Here is a 23659-nt window from a genome sequence, read left to right as displayed (position 1 = left end):
GTCGGGCTTGCCCCGCGCACCGAGCGCCCTGCCCGGGATGCGCCCCCGCAGCCCCCCGCCAGTGGGAACGGGGCTGGATGGCAGCGGAGGAGGGTGTCAGTGTGTGTGGGTGTCAGTGCGTGTGGGTGTCAGTGTGTGTGTGTGTGTCCCCCAATGCGAACGGCACAAGTGCGGAGTCCGCATCAAGCGCGGCTTGTGCGCATCGTCCGGCGGCTTGGCTGAGGATGCCAGTATTTTAAAAACTTATTTAAACAAGAAGGAAAAGAGATTCAGAGCCGAACTTCTGTCGGGTTGGTGGCGGAAGGGCACCGGGAGGCTCCAGCCGGGAGTTAGCGAAGTGCCCGTGCTGCAGTGCATATCTGATAGCATTCCCCGGGTACAACAGTTCTGCATATCCTCCCCTCCCTCCTCCCCGGCCAAAAAAAGAAAAAAAAAAAAAGAAAAAAAGAGAAGCAGCACCAGTTTTTTGGGCAATCCCTCACTTACCCCAAATATCCTCCTGGTTTTTATCTCTCCCAGCTCACCGGACGCGCCGGTCCAGCCTGCAGTCCCAAAAACAAATCGAGGTCAAGCTGCGAGCCGCCACCGCCTATCTCCACCTCAGCTGCCGGGAGGTACCATAGCTGCTCGGAGCTCCCCCTGCTCCCCGGAGCACGGCTACTCCGCCATGTCCCCGGGTGCAGCCGGTGCTGCGGGGGCCGCGAGCGGCAGCGGCGGGCACGGCGGGGCTGGGCGGCGGCGCGCACGGGCGCGGGCTGGGGGCGCGCTCCGCCGCGGAGGCGGTGCCTGCGCGGGCGGCGGCGGCGGGGCCGCTCTGCGCCGGGACCGGGCCGGCCGGAGCGGCGGCGGAAGGCTGGGCGCGCCCGGCAGACCGAGCTCCCCCGGGCTGCCGGCTGGCCGGGGTGTCTTCTGCATTCCAGAGGATGTTGCTCACTTGTGTTTAAGTGTGCGGAGAATTTTGCTCTCACCCGCTTCCCCAGGGGGGAAAAAAGAAATAAATAAAAAAGAGGAGCACCTGGAGCGGGGAGAGCCGGGTTCCCTGGCTGCGGGAAGTGGGCACGGCAAGACAGCGCTGGCGGAGGCAGGGGGCCGTGGGCTGGGCGGGCCGCGGGGCTGCCCCGGCGCCCACGGGATGGCTCGGGTGCCGTGGGAGAACGGAGAGAACCGGGCTCAGAGAACGGGGAACCATCCACTGCGGATGCCTCCGGTGGTCACGGCAAACCAGGGGGAAGGGGGAGGGAGAAAGATGCTTTGGGTATCAAACTGATCTCCCAGCTCCTGGCAGGTGTGCAGAGGTCACATTACAAACACTTCGGCGGGGGATGCATGCAGAATAGGTTGAAAACAGATTGGTTTGTAAGCAGTTCTCAAACCTGGGCATACCTGGGGCAAACAGGGGCACACTTGTAAAATGCACCTTTGTGTGGATTCTAGCAAAAGGAGGATGCCTGGATCTCTGAACGGGGAAGGAAACCATCTTGAAGAGAAGAAACTACAGGGCTACGTTATTCCCATAGTCTCTGAGAAAAGTGTGGAACTCCGAGGTTTCAAATATGGTATTTAATTGTGGCAGATCAAGAAATCCTTGAGTGCTTCAGAGCAAATGGATGGGACAAAATCATCCCTGTTTTGAAAGGAAGAATTAGACTGCAGGCACTTAATAGTCAGTGTGTTGCTTGTGTTAATTTTGCTGGTTTCCAGGGTAGTGCAAGTGCTCTTTGCACTGCAGCAGTCTCTGCTGATGTTTCCTACATCTCTTCTTATGGCTTTACAAAGACACTCAAATTAATTGCTATCATCTGCCCAGTGAGAACAGTGAGTCTGGACATGAGGCGTTGTCATTCCAGGTTTATGGACAACAATTCCTATATGTATTGATAGACTTTTGTTAAACAATGGGGCTCTGCAGCAGGAAGAAATCCTTTCCCTGACAGGTTTGCAGAATGCTTAATATCATTTTAATACTTAAGTATTCTATGCAATTGTCTTCTTTAGGCCGTATTAAAATCCAGAATAATATCTCCTCTTCTGGGATTGTAGAAGGTATGAGTAGCATTATCTATCTTTAGTCTAGGTGTATGTAAGCACACTTAGGAAATGCTCAGTAAAGATTTGTATTGATCCATTGATGTTTACTAAACTCCTTTACTCAAACAGATTAATGTTTTCCATGGATTTGCCTGTGAATTCTCTTTTGGGTTTTCCCAAATAATTTGTTAAAATAACATCCCAATCTAGAACATAATAAACCCCCACAGAGACCTTGTCTTTTATATTTACACAGTCATTCTTTTTCCCAAACTAGTCTCCTTAAAATTATGGCATCACCTGTGGGGAAATAAATGTCTCAAGTGAGATGACCTGTTGTAAAAGGGCGTGTTGACCACTAGGTCAGCAAAGAACTGAATTGGTGATGAGAGAATGCAAAATCCTAAGGGCAAGCTCATGTTTAACTCCTACTGATGATCAGTTGGACTTTAATATGAGTTTAATGGCAGAAAAAAATTAGGTAGTTGATGTTGGCTGCTAGTAGATAGCCAAAATTCCCAAATATATTAAATTTTGTGCATGATTTTAGTAAGCTTATAATCCTCATGCAAACCTTATAATTATTTCAGTGGCCTGTGATAAATAAGTAGTTCGTGACTCAGACTGAAAAATCTGTGAGGGATCAAAGGCAACGTGGAAGTTTCCTTCACCTGGAAAATACAGTAGTGATCTTGGAATCTTGAGGGTTTTTTTAATCTAGCTAAATAATGAATTAATTCTGCTGTCATTTCCTCACTGTGATGTGATTTGACTGGCAGTGGCCTTCATGCTTGGCTTTGAAGTCATTATGCCCATATTGGCTCCTGCAGCTCCCCAGGAAAACTTAGTTCAATAAAATTGAATAGATGCCAATGTGGGCCTGTTCCAAAGCCCACTGAAATCAATTGGAATATTTCTGCAGACTGAGATGATGTTTGGATCAGGCTTTCACTGCAGAATTTGGCATAGACTGTTTGATCCCAAGTGAAATGGTCTAATATAGTTGGGTGTGTTGGAGACAGGAGCAGAACATCAGTCTGCTGTGTACATTGCAGGGTCATTCCAAACACATGAAAATTCTGGCTGCAGCACCCTTTTTTTAATTGTAGGTGTTTCCATTCAAAACTCCTGTAACTCACTAAAATGAAGGGGGTTGATATTTACTGCCCTTATTTGAATTCCATTCCTATTTATACAGTTGGCTAAACTTCTTAATCTTGGCAACCTTTAAGCTGTACTGGAGTCATTGGACTGACTACTCATGTCTGGAAGTTAAAATGACTGCAAAGTGGATTCAGACAGGTCTCTGAAGTATATTTGTGTAGTTCAGTTGTGAGGATTTTACTATCTCAGATTTTCGTCTGGGACTTCTGGCAGCTTAGAAGCATTCAATATATTGGTTACAAGCTGGACACCCAAGTTTCTTCAGGCCAGATCCACATAGAAACACCTTTTTAGCTCTGTAAACAGAGTTTAAAAGGTACCTACTAACTCCACATGCTGAAAGGTTTTTTATACCAACATAACACAGGTTTATACCTGCTCAGAGGAGCCAACACTTTGACTCATTTGACTCAAAATTAGCTTGGATCAGGAAAGATCAGTTGTAGGAATTATTCTGAACTGGGGAGCTTCTGAGCAAAATAGGTTGAACTGTGGCTTCCCCTGGAGGAGGTTGCTGCCTTTCCTCACTCCTGCCCTGCTGAAGGTTCCCCCAGTCAGATCCTGGAGTTTCCCTGTGCATTCCCTGGCTCAAAGCTGTTAAAATAAGTCCCATCAGCAAGGGCCTTCTACTGAAGTTGGTTAAAGATTCTGGCATGTTTCCAGCAATAAGCTGGCAGAGCTGGAGCAGTTCCCACTCTTTCTTGATTTCCCCCTGTCCCAGGGGTTTCTGGCTCCATGGCAGGGATGATGGAAGAACTTATGAGTTTTTTCGTCTGTGTCTGAGCTCAGCCCTCAGTCACATGTCTCATTTTAAGCTTTTAGGTTGCCCCATTCAAATGACAAAGATATTTAAGTAACTTCTTGGTTCAGAGGTTAAGAAAGTCACCATTGAAAAGCTGCTGGTGAATTGCTGAGAATGTGCCTCTACTCAGTGGTAATGTTGCCACTAATTTCTAGTGCTCCTGCTCCACATTTTCTTACTGGCATGATTGTATTTGCTGATGTCTTCAGTGCTTATAAATAATGCTGATCTCACTAGGAAAACTGATAAAAAATTTAACATATCATTATAAAAATACAGCCCCCTAAGAACCCATCTGTTCAATGAGCATTAAAGTAATTCTTTTCTCATATTGACTGTCCTTATCAAAACCAAGATGGAATTTCCATTTTGCGGGTAGAGATAATGATGCAATTTATTTGAAATTAAAAATACCCCCAACAAAGAAAGAAGGTAGATGACTGACACTTAACTATGAGGTCAATCAATGTGTTTTTCCTTTGAGTTAGTCTATTCATTATCATAAAGACTTATTTTCAGTCCAACTCCCCTTTTTCATGTCTGAACTCCAGCAAACAGTGCTAAGACAGCAAGTATTTGTGAAATAACATTCTTCAAATTCAAAAAGCTATATGTAAAATGCCGTGATTTAGTTTTTCTGGGAGAAGTCAGTCACAAAAGTGTTTAAAATGTCATGCAATCCTGCAGTTCCTCAACAAACCCCAGTAGATTTCCTGGGATTCTTTTCAGTTTAGCACCCACAGATTTGGGGGTTTCTGAGTAGGCACACAGAGTGGGAAAACTGATTTTTTTTTTTTTTTTTTTTTTTTGCTAGTGTCAAAGTCACCAGACGAAATGGACTTCAGGTGGTACAGTGGTTACAGTCATTGTAGTATTCACATTTCATATCATATTTCATATTTTCCACAGCTGGGGAGTAGATTAGGAAAGTTGCCTGTTAAAAATAATTAAAATATTAAAAAATAGGGTTTGGGGATTGAGTTGTTTTTTGTACTGACTGCAGTATCGTCCAATAGAGGCGGATTATGAGAAAGGACATTCTTGCAATCCAGTTTTTGTCTGACTCATGTCAGAGATTATGGGCAGATGGAAGTTTTGCTAAACTCCCAGTGTTCCAGCAGGGTCATCGAGGCAAACAGGGCTGTTTGGCCTCTGTTGGTGCCTCTTCTATGACCCTTTCTTGTATCAGCAGTCACGGGTGCCTGGTTTGCCACACTGCACCTTGCCCCAGAACCTGTGCAAGACCATTTCTGCTGCATTCAGGCAACTTCTGTTGGTGTGAGGGAGACTATTTCTACAACCACCTGCAGTAGCTACAAAGCAGAAAAGAGAACTTTTTGCTTTCTGTTTCTCTGCCTTCCTCCTTATCTCTTGCAAGCTTGAATTAATTAAAAGATCAAAAGCAATGTGTATTTTCTGATATTGGGAATTCTTTGTCATCTCACTATGAAAGTAAAGAGCACACATCTTGAAACATTTTCTGAAATGGATCTCACTGGTTCCACATTACAGACTTTGACAGCCAATTGTCACCTGGGCGCCTGTTTCATATAATTTCTTAGAAATGGTGATTGCAATATTATAGTAATATTCTAGATGTGTGAGTCAAGGTGGCTATGCTGGAAATTTTAAGTAGATGTTGCTTTTGAGGTGGGTTGAGTTGAATACTTATGTTCCACTAGAACATGAGGTAAGAGGTATTTTGCCACTTCTCCCATTGTGCTAAGATTTGCCACTAGGACGTTTGTCAGGAAAAAGGTAAACTCTGAGCACACATTGATTCCTGTGTGACTGCCTAGGATGAGGTGTGTGAGCTCATTAGAAGTTGTTCTCTCCTGAGCTTTGTTCTAGAACCTAAAGGAGGAACATCTAGAAAAAAAGGTCACATTCCTTGGCTTCTCTCTGTGTGGAGGGTTTGGTTTGTGGATGTGTGGAAAATGAGGCACAATCTTGTTGAAATTGTTGCCTGTTTCTAGTTGCTATTTTTCTGTATTTATGCATTTTGCGTCTGGCAAATACATTGTCTTTTTCTGCAGTTATGAAGGAAGAGAAGCATGCTTAGTCCTTCTTGTCTCCAGATTTTTAAACATTTTGTAGTCAAGGTTTTCTTTAAACAGATATTTATTCTGCAAGAAAATACCTTACATCTCCAGTATCATTTTTTAAGCAAAATCAGTAAATATGAGTGCTGTGGAACCAGAGATTAACATGCCCAATATTAAATGTTGATCTATTCAACTTTTCACATGTTGCAAAGCAACAAGTATGGGCCTGAGCTTCTCCCCAAAAAGTGAATGGGAGATTCACCCTTTGATTTCTGGCACATTTCCTTTGAAATTAGGCCTCAGTTTGGCTGGATAACTTTCATCACAAAAGTAATTGAGCAAATGGAATTATTAATGTGCTTAAAACAAACCATGCACTCAGGTTTTGGGGTTTTTTTTTAAGTCTTGGAGAGGCACAGTGTCCCAAAAAGCACAACTGCAGTTTGTAGTCAATAACTGGAATAGCTGCAGCTGGAATGGCACTTCTTCAGCTCCTGTGTGAACTGAACTTGTGTGTTCATTTGCAGAAGAAAACATTTCTCTCCTAACTCCTTCCTCTAAATCTTCCAGGTTCTGGGATGAATTGCTTGTGCTGATGCCTGCTTCTAGATCGGCTTCATCTCCCTCACTTTTCCTCTGTGAAATGCTGCTGCTCCTCACAAAGATGTAAAAATACAGCAGATAATGCCCACAGTAAGCTCTGGTGATAAATACCATGTGAGTCCTAAGAAAAGCTGTTATTTGAAGGAAGTCCATGATGACTGATCTGCAGGTGCTGCCAGTGGATTTATGGGACATGCGAAACTTATGCTTTGTATTTTTCTAGAAGGAGAGTGGAGGAATTGACATCTATCACAATTCAAAAGGATGAGAACAAGCCCACAAAAAGAAAAGAAGACTCTTCTGACTTTTAGAAATCTTTATAAACATCATTTAATGTCATTTTCAAATACCTTGAAGGGATCATAAAACTTTGCTCTTCTCTGATCATCGCACCACTTAGAAGTGGAAAGGTATGAACAGCCATAACCCTGGCACATTTTTAACAATACTCACGACCAAAGGGGATTGTAAGATGGAAGTTTTGATAACAAAAACATAAAGATGTCATTGTCAACTATCTCAAAATATACATGCTTGTTGTAAATGTCACATAAGCCCACAGCTAAGTGATGAATCAGAATTTCCTGTGTTTTCAAAGTGCTTCTTATGATGAACACTTTTAACTCCTTCATGAACAAGTTATTTTGTGCACCACAAGTTGCTTTCTGTCCTTGTACCTTTAATCATTGAAACAAAAAACCTCATTTAACATGAGTAAGCTGATATACAGGGTAGAATTTCAGTTATAATCTTCATCAAGGAAAAAAAAAAACTTGGAAAATGTTTGGAATTAACATGTATAACATTTTGACCCCTTAGGCCCTGCCCCTGTGGTCACTCGTGGTGACAGGACAGTCATGATTGCAGTCAGGCCATTTCTGGGGAGCTGGATGTCCCAGAGGTTGAGGTGCTGGAGGGTTTCTGTCTTCTGGCACTGCCAATCCCTCCCAAACATGGCCCAGGGAGATTGTGCTGCCTGGTTTTATGTACATGAGGTAAATCCCATGGGCTAGAGAGGAGAGAGGCAGTATTTTGGAGTTTTAAAAATTATCCATCCACACTATCTACAAACTTAGTTATTACTTCTTCATGTCAATCATCTCTTTTACACTCATCTTTACGAAAACCAAGAGCCACCAATCTGCTCTTCTTGTATGGTTTGCACATAAATTTGCATGGGTTATTCTGCAGAGCTATTGGACTTTTATTTGGGGTTAGAAATGTTTGTACTATTTAAGTGTCCTGCTATTAAATAGAATAATAATAATAATTTTTCAGTTGAGCTGCAGGTGCAGAATACAGAAACCATCTTTTGCCAACATTTACTAAGTGCATCAGGCGTTCATCACTTATTAAAATCTGTAATCCTAGTAAATAACAGACAATTTTAAAATTACAGGATGGTGGGTATCCTAACTCAACTATTAAAAACCTGTTTGACAAGTTGCAAGTCATTAATAATTAGTGTTACAAATGCTATTATATCTTTGATCGGGGAAAATAGATGGAGGCTAGGATTACATTATTCAATTAGATTTAATTCCATTTGGTATGTGTTTTACTTTATGTGAAGTTCAGCCTGTAAAAGGGTCATAGTAGCAACCACCCAAAATGTTAATTTGTGTATAGAGCAAATAGGACACATAATAACTTCATCATGTAGTGCAGCTCTGTTGACTGACAGTGTAAGTGCTACTAGACTCACTTAATTAGATTTCTTTATGCACTGTACAGTAGCATTACAGACAATCATTTATAAATGAGTTCATTAAAATTTCTATATTCATGTAGTAAAAGCACGTTAAACTCTTTTGCCTCTTTTGTACAAAAATGTATAATGCCACTCAGAAAAAGTAAAATGAAGTAAAATTCTAAGTAACATCAGTCTATGAGCAGATCAAGTCAAAAGAACTCAGTATAATGGACTGCTAACTGGTAAAAAGGTTATTGAAGGCCTTGTATTTTCTAGGATTTTATCTTCTGCCAGCTGAATTGGAATTACATACATTCCCAATTTATAAACATTAGTCATATCTATCTGAGCATCTAGAAGTTCAATATTTCTTTCCCAATTTGTTGCATTTTCCACCACATTTCATTCAATCTGTTAGCAGCAATAAATCCATCTTTGCATTTATTTTCCAGTCTTTGTCATCTGTCTCTCCCTTGTTCCTCATTAGTAATTCCTTGGTATTATGGTCTTACCATTGTGTGGATTTCTTCCTCTCCTCCTATAAAACACTACTTGCCACCACAAAGAAATCAGCTTCGTAATGTGTATTTCTGTGGCAGTATTGCTCTGTGAAACACCAAAGAGAATATATTCTGTATTTCTGGCATGTTACACAGAAATCATCCATTTTAGAACCTCCACCACTGGACAAGTCACTTCATCAAAATCAGTGTCAATGCAAAAGTAAAGGTGGAGATTAGGAGGGATATCTTTAAGATGTCAGGCAGAGAGTTCTCCTTGAAAATTCTGCCTGCAGCTGCTGTCCTGTCTGAGCTGAACAGTTCAGACACATAAAACAAACAGGAATTGACCAACAAGTTTAAGTTACATACATTTGTTTCAGTTGTTTTCCCTTGTGCAAGGCATTCTTACATAAACTCACTGGTTACTTTTCCCCAGAGATCCAGGAGCAAGTGGAGGGCTTTATAATTTATGGATGTAGTTAGGAATTACTTTGAAATTACAGTATTGTGGGGAAGGCTCTGTAACAATTTAATTGAGCTGTAGTGACAGGAATTGGTAAAGGGGACAACTGGAAGACCAGGGCAAGGAGGCAGGTCTTGTTATTCCAGACGTGTATTAATAGTGCTCCAGTAAGTGAAACATTTCTATATTCAGTCTGTTTGGGGACATTAAAAAAAAAAAAAAAAGGCAATATAGGATTTAGTAACCATAACATAATAGCAACCATTTTCAGTGTGATTCATGCATCCATATCCTCTGGTTCTTGTTCAACAATGTCTTCTTTTTGTCCCATCTATTGAATGTGTCGTGCATGGTCCAGCAAACAGTGAAGTAGTCATTTTAGACAGCCTTCTGCAAAGGGGATTGATAACATATATTTGTTGCTGAATTAGTTATAAAGAGTCTTTTGATCTGAGTCTTGTGCTGGTTTTGACCTGTCTTGTGCTGGTTGATCATGTCCACAGCAGTACAACACAGGAGAGCACCAAAGCCTGGACTAGGACCATATTCAGGATGAGAGACTTCTTAAGTGCAACAGGAAATTCTGGAATTAATGTGATAATTCCTTGAAAATTCCTACCAGTTCTTATCAGTTTAAGAAGGAATCACTGGGAGCTCAAATCTGTTGAAATGTCTACAGTCCAGACCATTGGTCCTGATTTTTCTGCACTGAGAAAATCTAGATGTGAGAACATGAAATGTGCATGGAAGAGTGCACTCTGGGGTGCACTGTGATGATTAGGGTGCACTCCAGTTGGAGAATCACCTGTTCACCATCTGGGTGGAGTCTGCTGGCCTCCAGGCAGGGGAAATTTGTTCCCTCCTGGAGGTGCTTACCCTCATATTGGCCTCTGTTTCAGGTCAGGAGTTCTCCCCTGTGCCATCACTTCAGTTTCCAGGTCATGTCATGCAGAGGGACTCACTCAGGAGCAGTTCAGACTCCTGAGACCTCGCTGTGTGCATGGATCCATGGGCTGCCATGACCCAAGGCTAAGGCAGAGCACCTGCTCTTCTTGCCTCCCTCTTGGTCCTTTCCCCAAGATGTTTTTCCCTCACATTTTATTTTTAAAACAGTTCATGCTGCCAACTCAGATTTTTCAAGTAGGGCCCTTCCTCACCTTTGAGTTCACTGCAGTCATGTTTCTTTCCTCAACACAATTGTTGATAAAAGGTCCTTTTCTGGCTACATCATCACCAAGACCATTATAATATATAATATTTTCTAAACCATGAAGTACAGTGGTTGTACAACACTTAACACTGATCTTCATCATGAAGTAGACCTGGCACAGAGGTGGTGTAAATGAAAAACTCGATGGTCAGAGTACCTTCAAGCCCCCTCCACACTTCTGTCAAATTTAGGAACATTTCACTGGGTTTGTGGGCTTCCCCCAAAGAGACTGGACAGCAGGATTAGACACAGCAACACAGTGAGATTCTGTGGTGAGAAGAGATAAAGATCCTTCAAAGTCATGTTGGAGATGATTGCAACGAATGGATGTCTCTTACAACAATAAGGAATGCTTTATTAGTATTATTAACTAACTGTTCTTAATTTGTCATTTGCCCTTCTGTCCCCTTTTATTCTTTATTCTCATTGCTGCATAACTTTTCCTTTTTCCTTAATGATGCCTAACCCCAGAAGTATGGCACTCCAGAAAATTAAAAAGATATTAATTCCCTACTGCTTTCTTTGAATTTCTCCATGATTTTTTTTTTGTTTCTTTGGGGCTATTTTTTTCTTCATAAATTGCTTAGTGTATACCCTTTTGGGGGAATCCCTCATGTTTTCTGGTAACTTCCCAATTGAAAACCTTTCTAGACTTTCTCCAGAGCTTTCTAATAATTTCTTGCTGTAGGTTTTTTTCAAGGATGTCGCTGACTAGAATTTTTCTAGGAATTTTGTAAAGCTTTTCAGGGATATCCCAAAGGCTTTCCAAGAACTGGTAGGTGTGGTATCCCTGTCATGTTTACCCAGAATCCCTGCTATGTTACCTAAACCCCAAGGACACTTTGAGCTTTACTGAGATGGTTACCTAGAACATGTCCCTTTGTGTCTCAGTCCCTTGGTATGATTAGCTACAGCCTGTCCCAGCATACCTGTATTTTATCTTACAGTTTTAGGGAACTTTCCAAAATATGATATGGTGGAATAGATGCCAAAAGAAGTCCAGAAATTTTCCTATTAAGTACAAGGATGATCCCTGTATTTGGTTGATGGTAGAAAGATTATTAAAAGGGAGAAAATAAGTTTTTTCCTTTATTTTACTAGTTACTAAAGCTGGGGAAAACAAGAGCAAAGAGTATTGCCAGAAAGGAGAATCAAATCAGCTCAACACTTGGAGATATCACAGGAGCTGAGTTGAGAAATCTCCACCATGCTGTGAACGTGGAGCTGCTGTTGATGAATAAAGTGCTGATTGCAGACCTGAAGTCAGGGCAGAACTGCAGATATATCTGAAAGAATGAAAACGGCCCAAGTTCAAAACACATGGGCTCTCATTCCCCTGTCACTGAGAATGTGACTTGAATTAGGAGTTTACTCTTCACCTGTAGCCTTCTGATATTTTATTAAACATGCAGTACTCCAGGAAGACTGACTATAGTATCAAGCAATACCATGCAATAGCACAAGAGAGGACTGAAATATATAGACAGAATTGAAGATAAAACACAACCATATTAAAGTCACTGTATTAAAAAATAAGTAGGCCTGATTTACTTCTGCATCAGAGGTTCTTTACGCCACTTTGTTGGAATAATGGGGCCATGAAGTGTGCATATCTGTAATTACTCCTGCTGCAGAGGTCCTCTGAGCTGACAGAGTGCTGTAAATGGAGCATTGTATAAATGAGAATTGAGTTCAGCGTGGTGTAGATTGCATGTTCCTCTGAGTTTCCAATACATTCTAAAATTGTAAGTAGGGAAAGTGACAGGGATATCTCCCTCCCTCTATGGGAAATACACGTATTTCAGAGTCAACATTTTGTGTACAGGGGAATTTCACAGGACCACTGTATTCCTTTCCCCTTCCCACAGGTTTGGTCATCCATAGAAAAGTGTTGGAAATGCTGACAAGTTTTTTAAATTTTGTATCACTTTTGTTCAGCTATAACTGCAGTAGAGAGTCAGACTGTGCTGTCTTACCTGATGTAGAAAATTCAGCAAAATGTCCCAAGATGCTGGAGGGAGCTAAGCCAAGAAAGGAGAAACACAGTCCCCAAAAAAGTGTGAGCCTTTCTTGTCTGATGTAGGGTCTACAACTGCCATTCCAAGTGATTCATCCAACAACTGTACTGAGACCAAAGGAGGTTTAATGAGAGACTCCCTCTGCCATTCCTTTCCAGACTGCAAGGCTGGCATTCTGGGGCAATTCTTAGGTATCAGAAGACATGAAATACCATGTGGAGTGTGTTCTCTACTTACATAATAAATAGCTAGCTGAGAAACATCCTTTCAAAATTGTGAGATTTCTCTAGGGGAAGGATGAGGTCAGAGGAGCTGGGGCTGTAATGTGAGTTTCTAACAAGAAAATTGAAAAGCAGGTGAGGGAAACTGGCTTTCAAGATTCTCCTTTATTATTTCCCTTTCTTCCCGGAATTTCATATCAGGAGAAGACCCACACAACACTTCAACAGTCTTGCAAGTCTGCTATAGTGTAAAATGCACTGCTCTGCTCAGGTGAATTGTATCCAGTGTATCTGTATAGGTTAATCAAATCTAATCTTCCACTCTTGATAAAATACATTTAGCAGTGACCAGATGCTTCCTTTGGAATCTTGACTCCCCTTTGCTCCAATCTGTCAGTCAAGAAGCTTTCTCAGGGAAGGTTTCCTATTTATCCTCTTGGATTTTGCAGCCCTGCTGCTTTTGGATCACTTTGAGAAAGAATTGCTGCAAAATGCAATAAAAAGGATTATCTCTGGGACCTGATTGTCTATGCGTTTTGGATTGCTTTATTCTGGGAGCAGGCTCCCTAGAGTGTATTTGATAATTTTAAACCGGATTACCAACTATATATGATGTTGTTGGGAAATATTTCCTGGCTAGCTGAAGCTCTTATACCAGTACTATCTTTTCAGTTTAAATATGTGAATGGCTGCCCTGGAGTTTTTAACTGCAAATTTCACTAAGTAAATTATTGTGATAACAACATATCGGGGTATTTGGGCAGACTTCTGGCAAAATGCAAGCTTAAATGAGAAGAATTGACTAGCTGTGATTGGTGTTTATGGAATTTTAGGTTGTGAAATGACCGTGGAGCCAAGATGCACTCACCAAAATGCTGGTGCTGCAAAGCACTTGATCATGATATTAAGTTCTTTGCTGAATTACAGCCTGCGGCTAAAGAAGTTTTCAAATCAAAACTTCACCTTGACTGCCAGATATAAATTGACAAGTTACATAGAGAAACCTTTATTACTATGTTTTTGTTCAAAAAATTATGTCGTGGAATTAGTCAAGAGTAATAAAAGTGCCATAACTGACAGGCCTAGAAGATAATCCTTGATTAGAAACGTCCTCCAAGGCATAGCTTTTGGTATAAGCCTTATTTTAAAAATGGAGGCTTTGTGTTACTGAGAAATGTGTGTTCTAAACAAGAAAAGTAGAGCTGAATCACATCCTGCAAAGCAGTCTGAGATATGTGCAGTCTCCAGGTCTGTAGCAGCACAGGCTGGTTAGAAATGCATCACACAATTGTGCTGTCTCAAAAGGCAGAGCTCATCTGCAAACCAGAGACACTGGGAACACGAATGGATGCTTGAGAGTACTTCAGTGAGGAGGAAAGGGGGAAAAAAAAAAAAAGGATAAAGAAAATCCAGTCCCTGTTTCTCTTTCTGCTGGAAAAATAGTGACGCTGTGATCCCTGACCTTTTATTAACAAGCAGAGGACAGTGATTCATTGCAGGGCACCTTATCTGCATGTGAGCAGGCTCACCCCCAAGGCATTCCTTTGTCATCTGCTGGAACTACTGATGGAAATAGATTCACTGCACCAGTTACAAAGTGCTACTTTATCCTATCTGCAGTATGAAAAACCCTTTAATGAGATTTAGAAAATTATGGATAAAGCCTAGTTTGACTTTTGTAATAAAGCATACACTGGCATCTCTAACTAATGTGCATTGTTGCAGTGTAAGTCTATAGAGAAGAAAGGGTGCATTACTTGAATTATGAATTGATAAAAGGAATGTGATCCTGTATTTGGAGGTAATACAAAGGCAGAAGTTTTCCATAGGAGTGAAAAAGAATAAAAATGTCTTGATCTTGTTAATTGCCAATCAAATTGAGGAAAAAAACCCTGCTTTAAATCAAACATCGGACAGTCAATGAGTGGTAAGAATATTCTTTGTATGGAGTGGGTAAGTGGTTCCACTCTGATTACTCTTTCATACAAAGTTTGGTGTGCTGTTACTGACAATGAATTTTTAATTGTGCCAATGGGAAGTAATCAAGCAGCTAAGAGACCATTTTTTAAAAAACCTTCTCAGGAAATGCTCAGTATCAATATACAATCCTTTCAGATATAACCAAAATAAATTATATACTGTCTGAGTGGTTACAGTTTGAAGGGGAACTTTTAATCTTGTAAATAGGATGCTTTCTTTTATTTTTATTACATCTGTAGTTCCTTGAGTTCTGGATGACTTTCATTCCTACCCACACCTGTGTCTATTTCTTCAGTGTTGGTAGAAACACAAGTGCCTGGTGACCCTATGTGGGGCTAATAGCTTTGGTATTTCCCAGTCCTGATTTACAAATGTAAGGATGTGTGTAAATTATGTAAATGCCTTTGCTGTTTGCTCCTTAGTCCAGGCTATTTTCCCTTTGTTCCCCATCACAGCTGGTTAATTGTCACTATCCAATCTGGATGGTTCTCCTTCAACTCTCCACACATAATTAGAGTTTCTAGTACAGTCATATTAAATATTTTATCAGACATAAGGCACACATGCATTTTTTTTAGTGCTGGTGACCTGTGATGCATTATCAAAAGCTACACCTGAGCTGAAGTATCTGGGAATATCTCATAATATAAAGGTCCAGCCACGCTTCTCCACTCTCCTACTTGATTTCTATTCCATGAACCTGTTTTCAGGGGAAAACCAAAACACACAAATAGAGTAAGAGATGGACTTAGTCCAGTTTTCCAATTTGGCTGTGGGAAGACTGTTCTCACTGTGAAGTGTGCCTCTTTTGTCATTAAGATGTGCTGACTAGAGAATGGATATGACACATTGTCAGCCAGGATAATAATCCAGCAGCATCCCACTTTTTCCACACTTCTACTTCCTGTAGTTTCTTAACATGGATGCTTGAATTCCAGGGGTCTTGGTAATGAGTGAAAATCAGTAAAAACCATTTTGTGATCATTATACCTCAGATCCATTACTTGATCCAGTAATCCAGCCACAAGGTCAGTTTGTAGGTTTTTCCTTTCACCAAAACTATGAAGGCTTGAAATGCAACTACCCTAACCTCATATTTGTTATTCTAATCCCCTTACTGTTTGTCAAAGAATATCCTCTTAGAGATCCCACTTTCAACATCTGCAATTTATTTTCTTTTATTTTGCCATGTTACATAGACTAATGTAGCATTTGTGAACTTGACAAGGTGAATTTTTATTGTCTTCTATACCTGTAAGGCTTTTCAGGATTTCGTTTTGATGAGTCACATATTTTCATAATACAGCACTAAATTCTTAAATTTACTAGGCAAATTTATGTGAAGCAAGTGGAATCCCACAGTGCCAAGTCTGTTAAAAGTAATCTGAGAAGTGTTTGGGGGAATCCTTCTGATGAAGAGAAAATCTGTGCCATCAGAAAGCTGCTGGAAGTAGCTGTTTGCAGCCACCCTTTCCCCTGTTTCTAAAAAGGTGAGGAGAGGGGTTAAGTCTGGAGGAATTATGGAGGGGACAAGGCATGAGGCCATGGGATAGTGCTAATGGAGCAATATTCCCACTTTGCTGCCAGCAATAGGCAAAAATGATTCTTTCTACACTACTGAGGATGTGGGAGGTGCAGGTTACTCTCTGTTACCACTCTCCTCCAACTCCAAATGTTTGCCCTGTTTACTTTTCTCTGGTTCTCATTATAATAGATTCCTTTTTGGGGTTGAGTCTGTGTTTTGATTTAGTGATCTCCTTGAGCACCTTCTGCTCTTGCAAGTAATCCTTATTCATAAAGAGCTCATTTACAGGCAATAGGGCCTTTAATCTAATTTTTTGGTGTCTCTGCTTGTATTTATGAATAACTGTTCTTGTGAATGAAGTGTTAGCTTTGTGGTAAACAGTGGTAAATAACACCAACAACTACAGTGTGGTTACAGCTATAGCAATCAAAAGAGCTGAAAACTTATCTCTGTCAGACACTGTCACTTTTCTAATATGGAAAACTGAGTAATTCCATGATATTTGGAAACATTTCTCCCCCTAGCAGATGATGAATTCTCAAAGTGATGCTTAATTAGTCTTGTTACTTTTTAATGAACTAAGGAGAGATGGAACTGCTAAAGGAGGATAAATCTGTGTATCAAAAACTCTTAGTAGCTGGGAAGCAGATAAAACAAAATCCCACTGCTTTACCTTTGTGCAACAAAATGCTTTAATCCCATTTGAACTGTACACCCAATATCAATACAACACTATCTGGGTACCAGGGGACAGTGCAGCTACCAAAGACCATAAGAAATACACATATTCCTTATTCTTGCTTGAAAAATACTGATGAAAATTGATGGGTTTGGTAACTTTTGATGTGGCATATTAACAGAAGCATATTGTCATGAAACTGTAGCCACTTTCTTTCAACAGAAAGATAGATATCCAATAATTAATGTCTTCTGCTTCTCCTACTAGTACGATGGGAGGGTTGCCCTGGGTAATTACTGGCTGCCTCCTCTCCATTTCTGGCCTTCCAAAGTCTGCCAAGTTCAGGTGACAAGCAATTGAAGAATGCAACAAGCTAAGCCATTATATTAACAATATAGATCATGAAGCTGTCTAGGAGAGAAAAATATAATATACATGTGGTTTGCTTTTTTTTTTTTTTCCCCTTTTCCTGTAGATTGTTCTCTCATTTCCTAGAAATAGACATGTGAACAAAGCCCCCAAATCTGATATGTCCCCATAACATCCAGTGAGCCTTCACTGCTCTGAGGCCATTATTTCCATGTTTAAGGAAGGTGCCTGACTAACAAGAAGGGGTGATGGAAGATTAATACAATCCAGAATTCTTAATTTTTAAGGATTACTGAGTGGTGCAACACCTCAGCACACTTCAGTCCCTGTGGCCTTCCCTTCTTCCCATGCACAGTTCTGGGCCAGGTCAGGTGCTAGGTGCAGGAAAGGGAAGGTACAGCACTGCTGGGCAGCTGTTGAGCCCTTCCCCTCAGCTGTGCTCCCCACTCCAGGCAGCACAACAGAGAAATGAAGGGTCTTCTCTTCAGAAGAGTTTTAAAGATGTTCACAGGCTGCACATGAGCACTTACAAGGCTTTGTAATTGAAGAGGAGCAGCATCACTTCAGCAGCATCCTGGAAAGTCAGGGCTGGGTGTCTAACTCTGGTACAGCCACGCTCTGTGACCTTGGGCAAGGCACTTAACACCTGTGTTTCCCTATTCCCTTTTGTGTAAAATTACAATATTTTACATTGCAACCTAAGACAATTTATATTTATAAAGACAACTTTATAAATGAGCTAACCTGAGAGTGTGTGATTCAAATGGAGAACTGAGAATGTTCTTGGCACCCAGCTGCATGTTGTCCTGTGGTGGGTTCTGTGGGAAAGCCCTTGTTGGTCCTTGTGGTGGCTTTGCTAAGTGTGGAACTCAAAATGGTGCTCCCTGCTTGTTCTCCACAGCTTCTTCTGTAGAAAATAAAAGTAAAATAATCTCAGGGAGGGGAGAGAGACATTCCACTTGGCAATCTCTGAGTATGTGCATTTTCTCCCATAACATTCACATTTGATTTTTTCCCATGGTGAGCTGTCTAGGTGATTGCTAGCATCCTGAATGCTTAGTAACAAATTAGATGCTTTTTTCCAGTTGCTGCTCTGAGCACCAGCTGTCTTGCTTGGATAATAGTTTGCTGGGGGTTTTTTTTCCCCTTTTTTTTTCTTTTTGTTTTTTTAGATAAAGTTTGAAGAAAATGAAATAAACTAGGCAAAAAAAATCAATAATTCTGCCAGTAATGGAAGGGATGTGCATCTAGCATAGTTGTTGTCAATATGCACAGTGAATCATTCTATATATAACCAAAATTAGATTAATTTTCTTCTATTCTTGCTCAGGTTGCCATCAACTATGCCTGGAAAACAGACTTTCATTTTCCTTAGAAATTTAAAATTTAAATGCTCTGTGATAGAGCTCTCCAAAACAGATCCTGCTCAATTTGTTTAACTGGCTGCAGATGTTTGGATACTTGGTCTAAAAGAGATTATTTTGTTTGGTTTTATTTCCAAATTGGTGCTACTCCAAATAGTATTAAAAGATGAGGGTCATATCTTACACTGATTTAAAAAAACCAAACTGTTGGGTCTTCTTTTTTTTTTCCCTTAGATTTATGGTGTTCTAGTTGTAGTTCTTTCCTTGCCTGGGATATAGTCAAGATTCTTTGGAAAAGAGCTGTCAGAGAGGATCTTTCTGAAGGAAAACAAACTACCAGAAAATGTCCACCTTCACTGTTGTTCCCTTCCCTTTCAGAGCCAAGGGAACTGAGTTCCTTCAGTGTTTTTAATTTGCTCCACCTGGGCTGACTCAGGAGGATAAACAGGGAGGTCATGAGGGTTTTCTGCTGAACTGATGCTGTGGTACCTGCAGGAGATGTTTAATGTGTGAACCCAGTGGGTCAACACAACTGAACTTAGAGACTCCAAAACCTTGCAAAGAGATGGAAAAAATAATAAAAATACCAATGAGGAAAAGGAGTACTTTAAAATACTTTAAAATAGACAGGAATCCAAGAGGGGTTTAATAATTGCTTGAGTTATATTAAGTTGTGGTGTTGCTTTTCCTTTTTAAGAGGTGTCCTGCCTTCTAGGATTAGCCTGGAAAAGATGCACTGCATTGAGCCACTTGCACTGACAAGCAAATGGCTCAGATGGGCTGTTGTAAATAATCTTACAAAGCTTTTCCTTTGAGCAGTAAATTTCACTTACCTTAAAGAAATAATATGTGAGATCTTTAGCTTGAATTAAACTTAGTTCTGGAATCTTCAGCATTGCTGCTCTCATTCATCTATCTGAGGACCATTCCCTGCAATCTCTTTCTTCTTTTTCCAGCTCATTTAATTTAAAATTTATTTTAAAACCTGTTGAAGTGTCAGCTTCTGTAACAAATCCTAGAGGCACATCACTTTGACAGAATCTCTTGCCTACACGATGATGTAGAGTAAGGACATTTTCTTTGTTCTTAGTTTCTTTTCATCTGAGGCAAAAAATCCCCAAAACACCCAACACAAAACCCTGAGGTTAACAAGAGATCTTGAAAGAGAAGTATGAAATCTTTCTCTTTCTCTGGTTTGTTAGTTTTCCTTCACCATGCTGAGGATAAGCTAATCAAGAACATGAGCCAACAAGACCTATATGATGAGTGTCTACCAAGTCATTAGAAATAGAAAGGATTTGTTTTTTCAATCCCTTTTCTCTCTGGTTTACTTCTAGTTTAATAGTACAGATTTTAAGGAAGCTCTTTGTGAGATCTAAAAGGACTTTTTGTCATCTTATTTTTTTCTCCTTTTTCTTTTTTTCCTTTTAGACTGCCACCTTTAAATTACACTTAGAGGCTTCTGATCCCTGCAGTGTACACTACAGTGGCTTGTGACACTGCTTTCTGTTGTGATATTGTAGTCATTTAACACATGATAGTCCCTCCAGCCAGCCAGTGCAAAGTCTTCTTCAGCTTACAGTATTTGGGAACTGGAGGTCTTGACTCTAAATGCAGGGATGATTCCAGCATGCAGAAAGCAATTACCAGCCCTGGAACCTGTCCAGAACAGCAAGGCTGACAATGTTCCTTTTTGCAGTCCTGCCCTGGCAGTGCTAATAACCCAAAGCTACTTGCTAATATATCTGCTGGGAGATGTGCATTCTAATAAGCACTCACAGTCATATACTTACTTTTCTCAGTTTTCATTTGAATATGTATGAATACATATAACATCAGCCAGAGCAGGTTGAACAGTGAATTTGCAAATAGACATGCAGTGTGGAGACTTACAGAATGCTTGCCTTAGTAAAATTGTAGCAGGTAAATTATAAGTGCTGTAGTCTATAATCTGCACTATTATCATAATTGCTATCTGCATTATCTTTTTGGATGGCGATGAAAATATTTTATATAACAGAATTAAATACCAGTGTTTGTTGTACTATGTTTAGTACTTTGATACCTTTTAAGTATGCTGTAAAGAATAACTCAGGTGGAATTTAGATCAGTGATTGCTTGTAAAATGTCTGAGATGAAATGTGGGAAGATTGAGTGTAAAGATACTTTGTGAATGTAAGGCCTTGAAACCAAATACAAGGTCATTAAAGAGCACTGCTAATTGAATAATAAGATTATTATAGTAATCTTTTGAAAAACGGTTGCAAAATAAGTCTCTTTGTTCTCTGAGTGTTTTCTGTGGTTAAATGATTTATGGCTAATTATCCCCTAAGACTCTCCTGCTCTAAACCATCTCCTTGTCTGAATGCTGCTGTGGTTTTCCACCCTGGGGCACTTGGCAGTAGTCGAAAGGGGTGACTCTCAGCTTTCTGCTCGTGAAGACCTCTGTGCCTTCAGCTTCACAGCAGGCACTTGGTATTCACAGCTTTGGGCTCCCAAACGAAGCGTGGTGGGAGGAGCAGCCACATGTGTGGGATTTGCAGCTGCTGACAGGCAGGACCTGCTGCATTTAATTGCCTGTTTGTAGAAAGCTTCTGTTGCAGTTAGATTTTTGTCCTTTCTAATAGCTAAACCAAATGTTAATGCATCGACAGGCTTGATAACACCCGAAAATGAATATCGAGGGTTGGGGCTTTTCTGTATGGACAGACTCAGTCTCTTCTAGTGGTGTGTTTTCCCTGAAATTTTCACAAGGTGGGCTCGCAGCACAGGGGTTATTGGTGGGTGTAGAAAACTGAAGCGGGACAAAAAAAAATGGTAGTGAAAGATTGTGGAAGCTTTTACTGGATCTAGAATACCTGGGGATGAGTTCAGTCTTCTGCTTCTGCAAGGTTCTTGTGTTCATTTTCTATCAATTGCAAAAAAAATTGAGAGATCAAGCATTTAATCAGGCACTATTATTACATCAAGTTCTCACGTCCTGAGCTTTCTCTGACAGAGAAAAATGATAAAAGAAATAGGAGAATTCACGTCATTAACAAGTGGCTCAAGGGTTGGTGTCATCGGCAAAATTTTGGATTCTGTGATCACGGGGCAACTTTTATGGCACCTGCTCTACTGGAATCAGATGGGGTACATCTCTCTGTTAAGGGCAGAATGTTTTTAGCTCATGAACTGGCAGACCTTATTGAGAGAACTTTAAACTAGGTCTGAAGGGGGAAGGGGATGCAGCTGGGCTCTCTGGAAGCAGGCCCAGGGACGGTAAGACTGTGTGAGGGGAGAAATCAGTGGCCCAGCTGAGGTGCATGGATACCAGTGGATGCAGCATGGGTAACAGAAAACAAGAGCTGGAGGCCATGGTCCAACAGCAGAGCTGTGGTGTAGTCACCATCACAGAAACATGCTGGGATAGCCCACATAGCTGGAGTACTGCACTGGATGGCTACAAGCTCTTCAGGAGAGACAGGAAAGGAAAAGGAGGTGGAGGGGTGGCCCTTTATATTAGGGAGGTTTTGGATGTCATAGGTATTGAAACTAATGAGGATGAAGTGGAGTTCTTATGGATGAGAATTAAGGGGAAGACCAACAAGACTGACATCCTACTGGGAGTCTGCTGTTGTCCACCCAACCAGGATGAAGAGGTGGAGGTCTTTTCCAATCTCATTATTCTGTGATTCTGTGTGACACCACAAATGTCACTGTCATGGGTTTTACTCATTCATTTCATGATAGAGGATATGGGAGAGAAATATCTTACCCTCCATGTAACTATTCAATAAAGATAAGAAAAAGTCAGATAAATCCATGAAAACAGATGCTGGTGTTGAGATATTGTAGAAGAGTAGCACAAACTCTCCTTTATTCACAACAGCTCTTCTACTTCAATCCCAACAGTAAAATCCAGAGTAGAGGGATTTTTGCGAAGTATAAAGTATATCTTTTATCCTAAATACAGAGTGGAAAATATCCAAGCATACAAGAAATCTGTTTACATTTTATGGACTAACTTGTTATGCTTTCATGCTTTCAGGGCTGACTAAACTCATACATCAAGGTCGTGAAGCAGCCCAGAAGCATCTCGTGCCTGATTATCTCACCTGTGTCACCCGCAGAGCCAGCTATCCCAATTCCACTGAAATTGTGAATGAGTCTCTGGTAGAGCCATGGGATAGTGAAAGCAAGGGAGATGTTGGTCTAAACACACCCTGGCAGTTGAGTGCTTCTGGTTTTGTCTCTGTGGAAAAGGGAGAAAGCCTTGGGAGCCAAATTACAAGTGATATTTTGAGAAACAGAGAAAGGCCTCCCTCTGTTATGGTCAGAGTCATCCCTTTTCTTCCCTGTGCTGTGACCACCTAATGAGTACTGCTCAGTGCTTGGAGCTTTTAGGACAGAGAGGTTTGTGCATCTCTGTCATTACATTCTGTTCTGCCAGCATTTGCTGGTGTGTGGTAATAAACCTCTTTGTAAGCAAACAAAAAGCACATTCTGCTTTGATTCACAGGATATTAAATCTCATGTTGAGTCAAAGAAACACTTTGCCATGTGGCACAGAGTGACCTGTCCAGCTGTAGTCAGTGACCTTTATCCAAATGAAAAACCTTCTTACAAACATCTGCCTTAAGTGAGAGACATTTCTTGCAAGCATATGTTGAGTGCTTAAGTCTTGGGCACTGTGATGCATTTTGACAAAATAATAAAAGTTTGGGGAACATTTCATTATCATATGAAATGTGATCACAGGATATGAAATGTAAGTCACAGGAGAATGTGATAGGAGCTCCCTGACTTTGGTCATTCCCAAACTTTGGGATTTCCTTCCCACTTATAAGATTGTGGATGTAGTGCACATTTGACCATTGTTGCCTAAGTCCCTGAGGACTTACCTGGTTATTTACTAAAGGAAACAGGTATATAAATGTTATGATGGAATAACTGGATTCCTGAGAGCTAGTAAAAGCTTGAACAGGATATAAACTTGTATTAAGGCTATGT

General features: G+C 40.7%; 2 protein-coding genes across 3 annotated transcripts in view; one reads left to right on the top strand and one right to left on the bottom strand.

Moving 5' to 3' along the window:
* CA10 (carbonic anhydrase 10) overlaps positions 1-621 on the bottom strand; it is a 170062-nt gene extending 169441 nt beyond the window's left edge. Inside the window, exon 1 of one of the 2 annotated variants that reach the window (XM_064395854.1) lies at positions 487-621. The gene's annotated coding sequence lies outside the window, so the exon portion shown is untranslated. The remainder of the gene's footprint in view (positions 1-486) is intronic. The other variant, XM_064395855.1, reaches the window with a different exon arrangement.
* On the top strand, positions 38-11024 carry LOC135284464 (collagen alpha-2(I) chain-like). The gene is made up of 3 exons (XM_064396006.1): positions 38-1285; positions 6610-7052; positions 10201-11024. Exon 1 carries the CDS (start codon positions 38-40, stop codon positions 1265-1267), a length of 1230 nt encoding a protein of 409 aa, XP_064252076.1. The 3' UTR covers positions 1268-1285; positions 6610-7052; positions 10201-11024.
* Positions 11025-23659: the final 12635 nt, after the last annotated feature.

This window comes from Passer domesticus, chromosome 20 (assembly GCF_036417665.1).
Source record: "Passer domesticus isolate bPasDom1 chromosome 20, bPasDom1.hap1, whole genome shotgun sequence".
In the NCBI taxonomy this organism is placed as follows: domain Eukaryota; kingdom Metazoa; phylum Chordata; class Aves; order Passeriformes; family Passeridae; genus Passer; species Passer domesticus.
This window is presented reverse-complemented; position numbering and strand designations above follow the sequence as displayed.

What these genes read in the sequence shown, in the direction of transcription:
- LOC135284464 (XM_064396006.1), top strand. Translation starts at nt 38, where the DNA reads ATGCGCCCCCGCAGCCCCCCGCCAGTGGGAACGGGGCTGGATGGCAGC.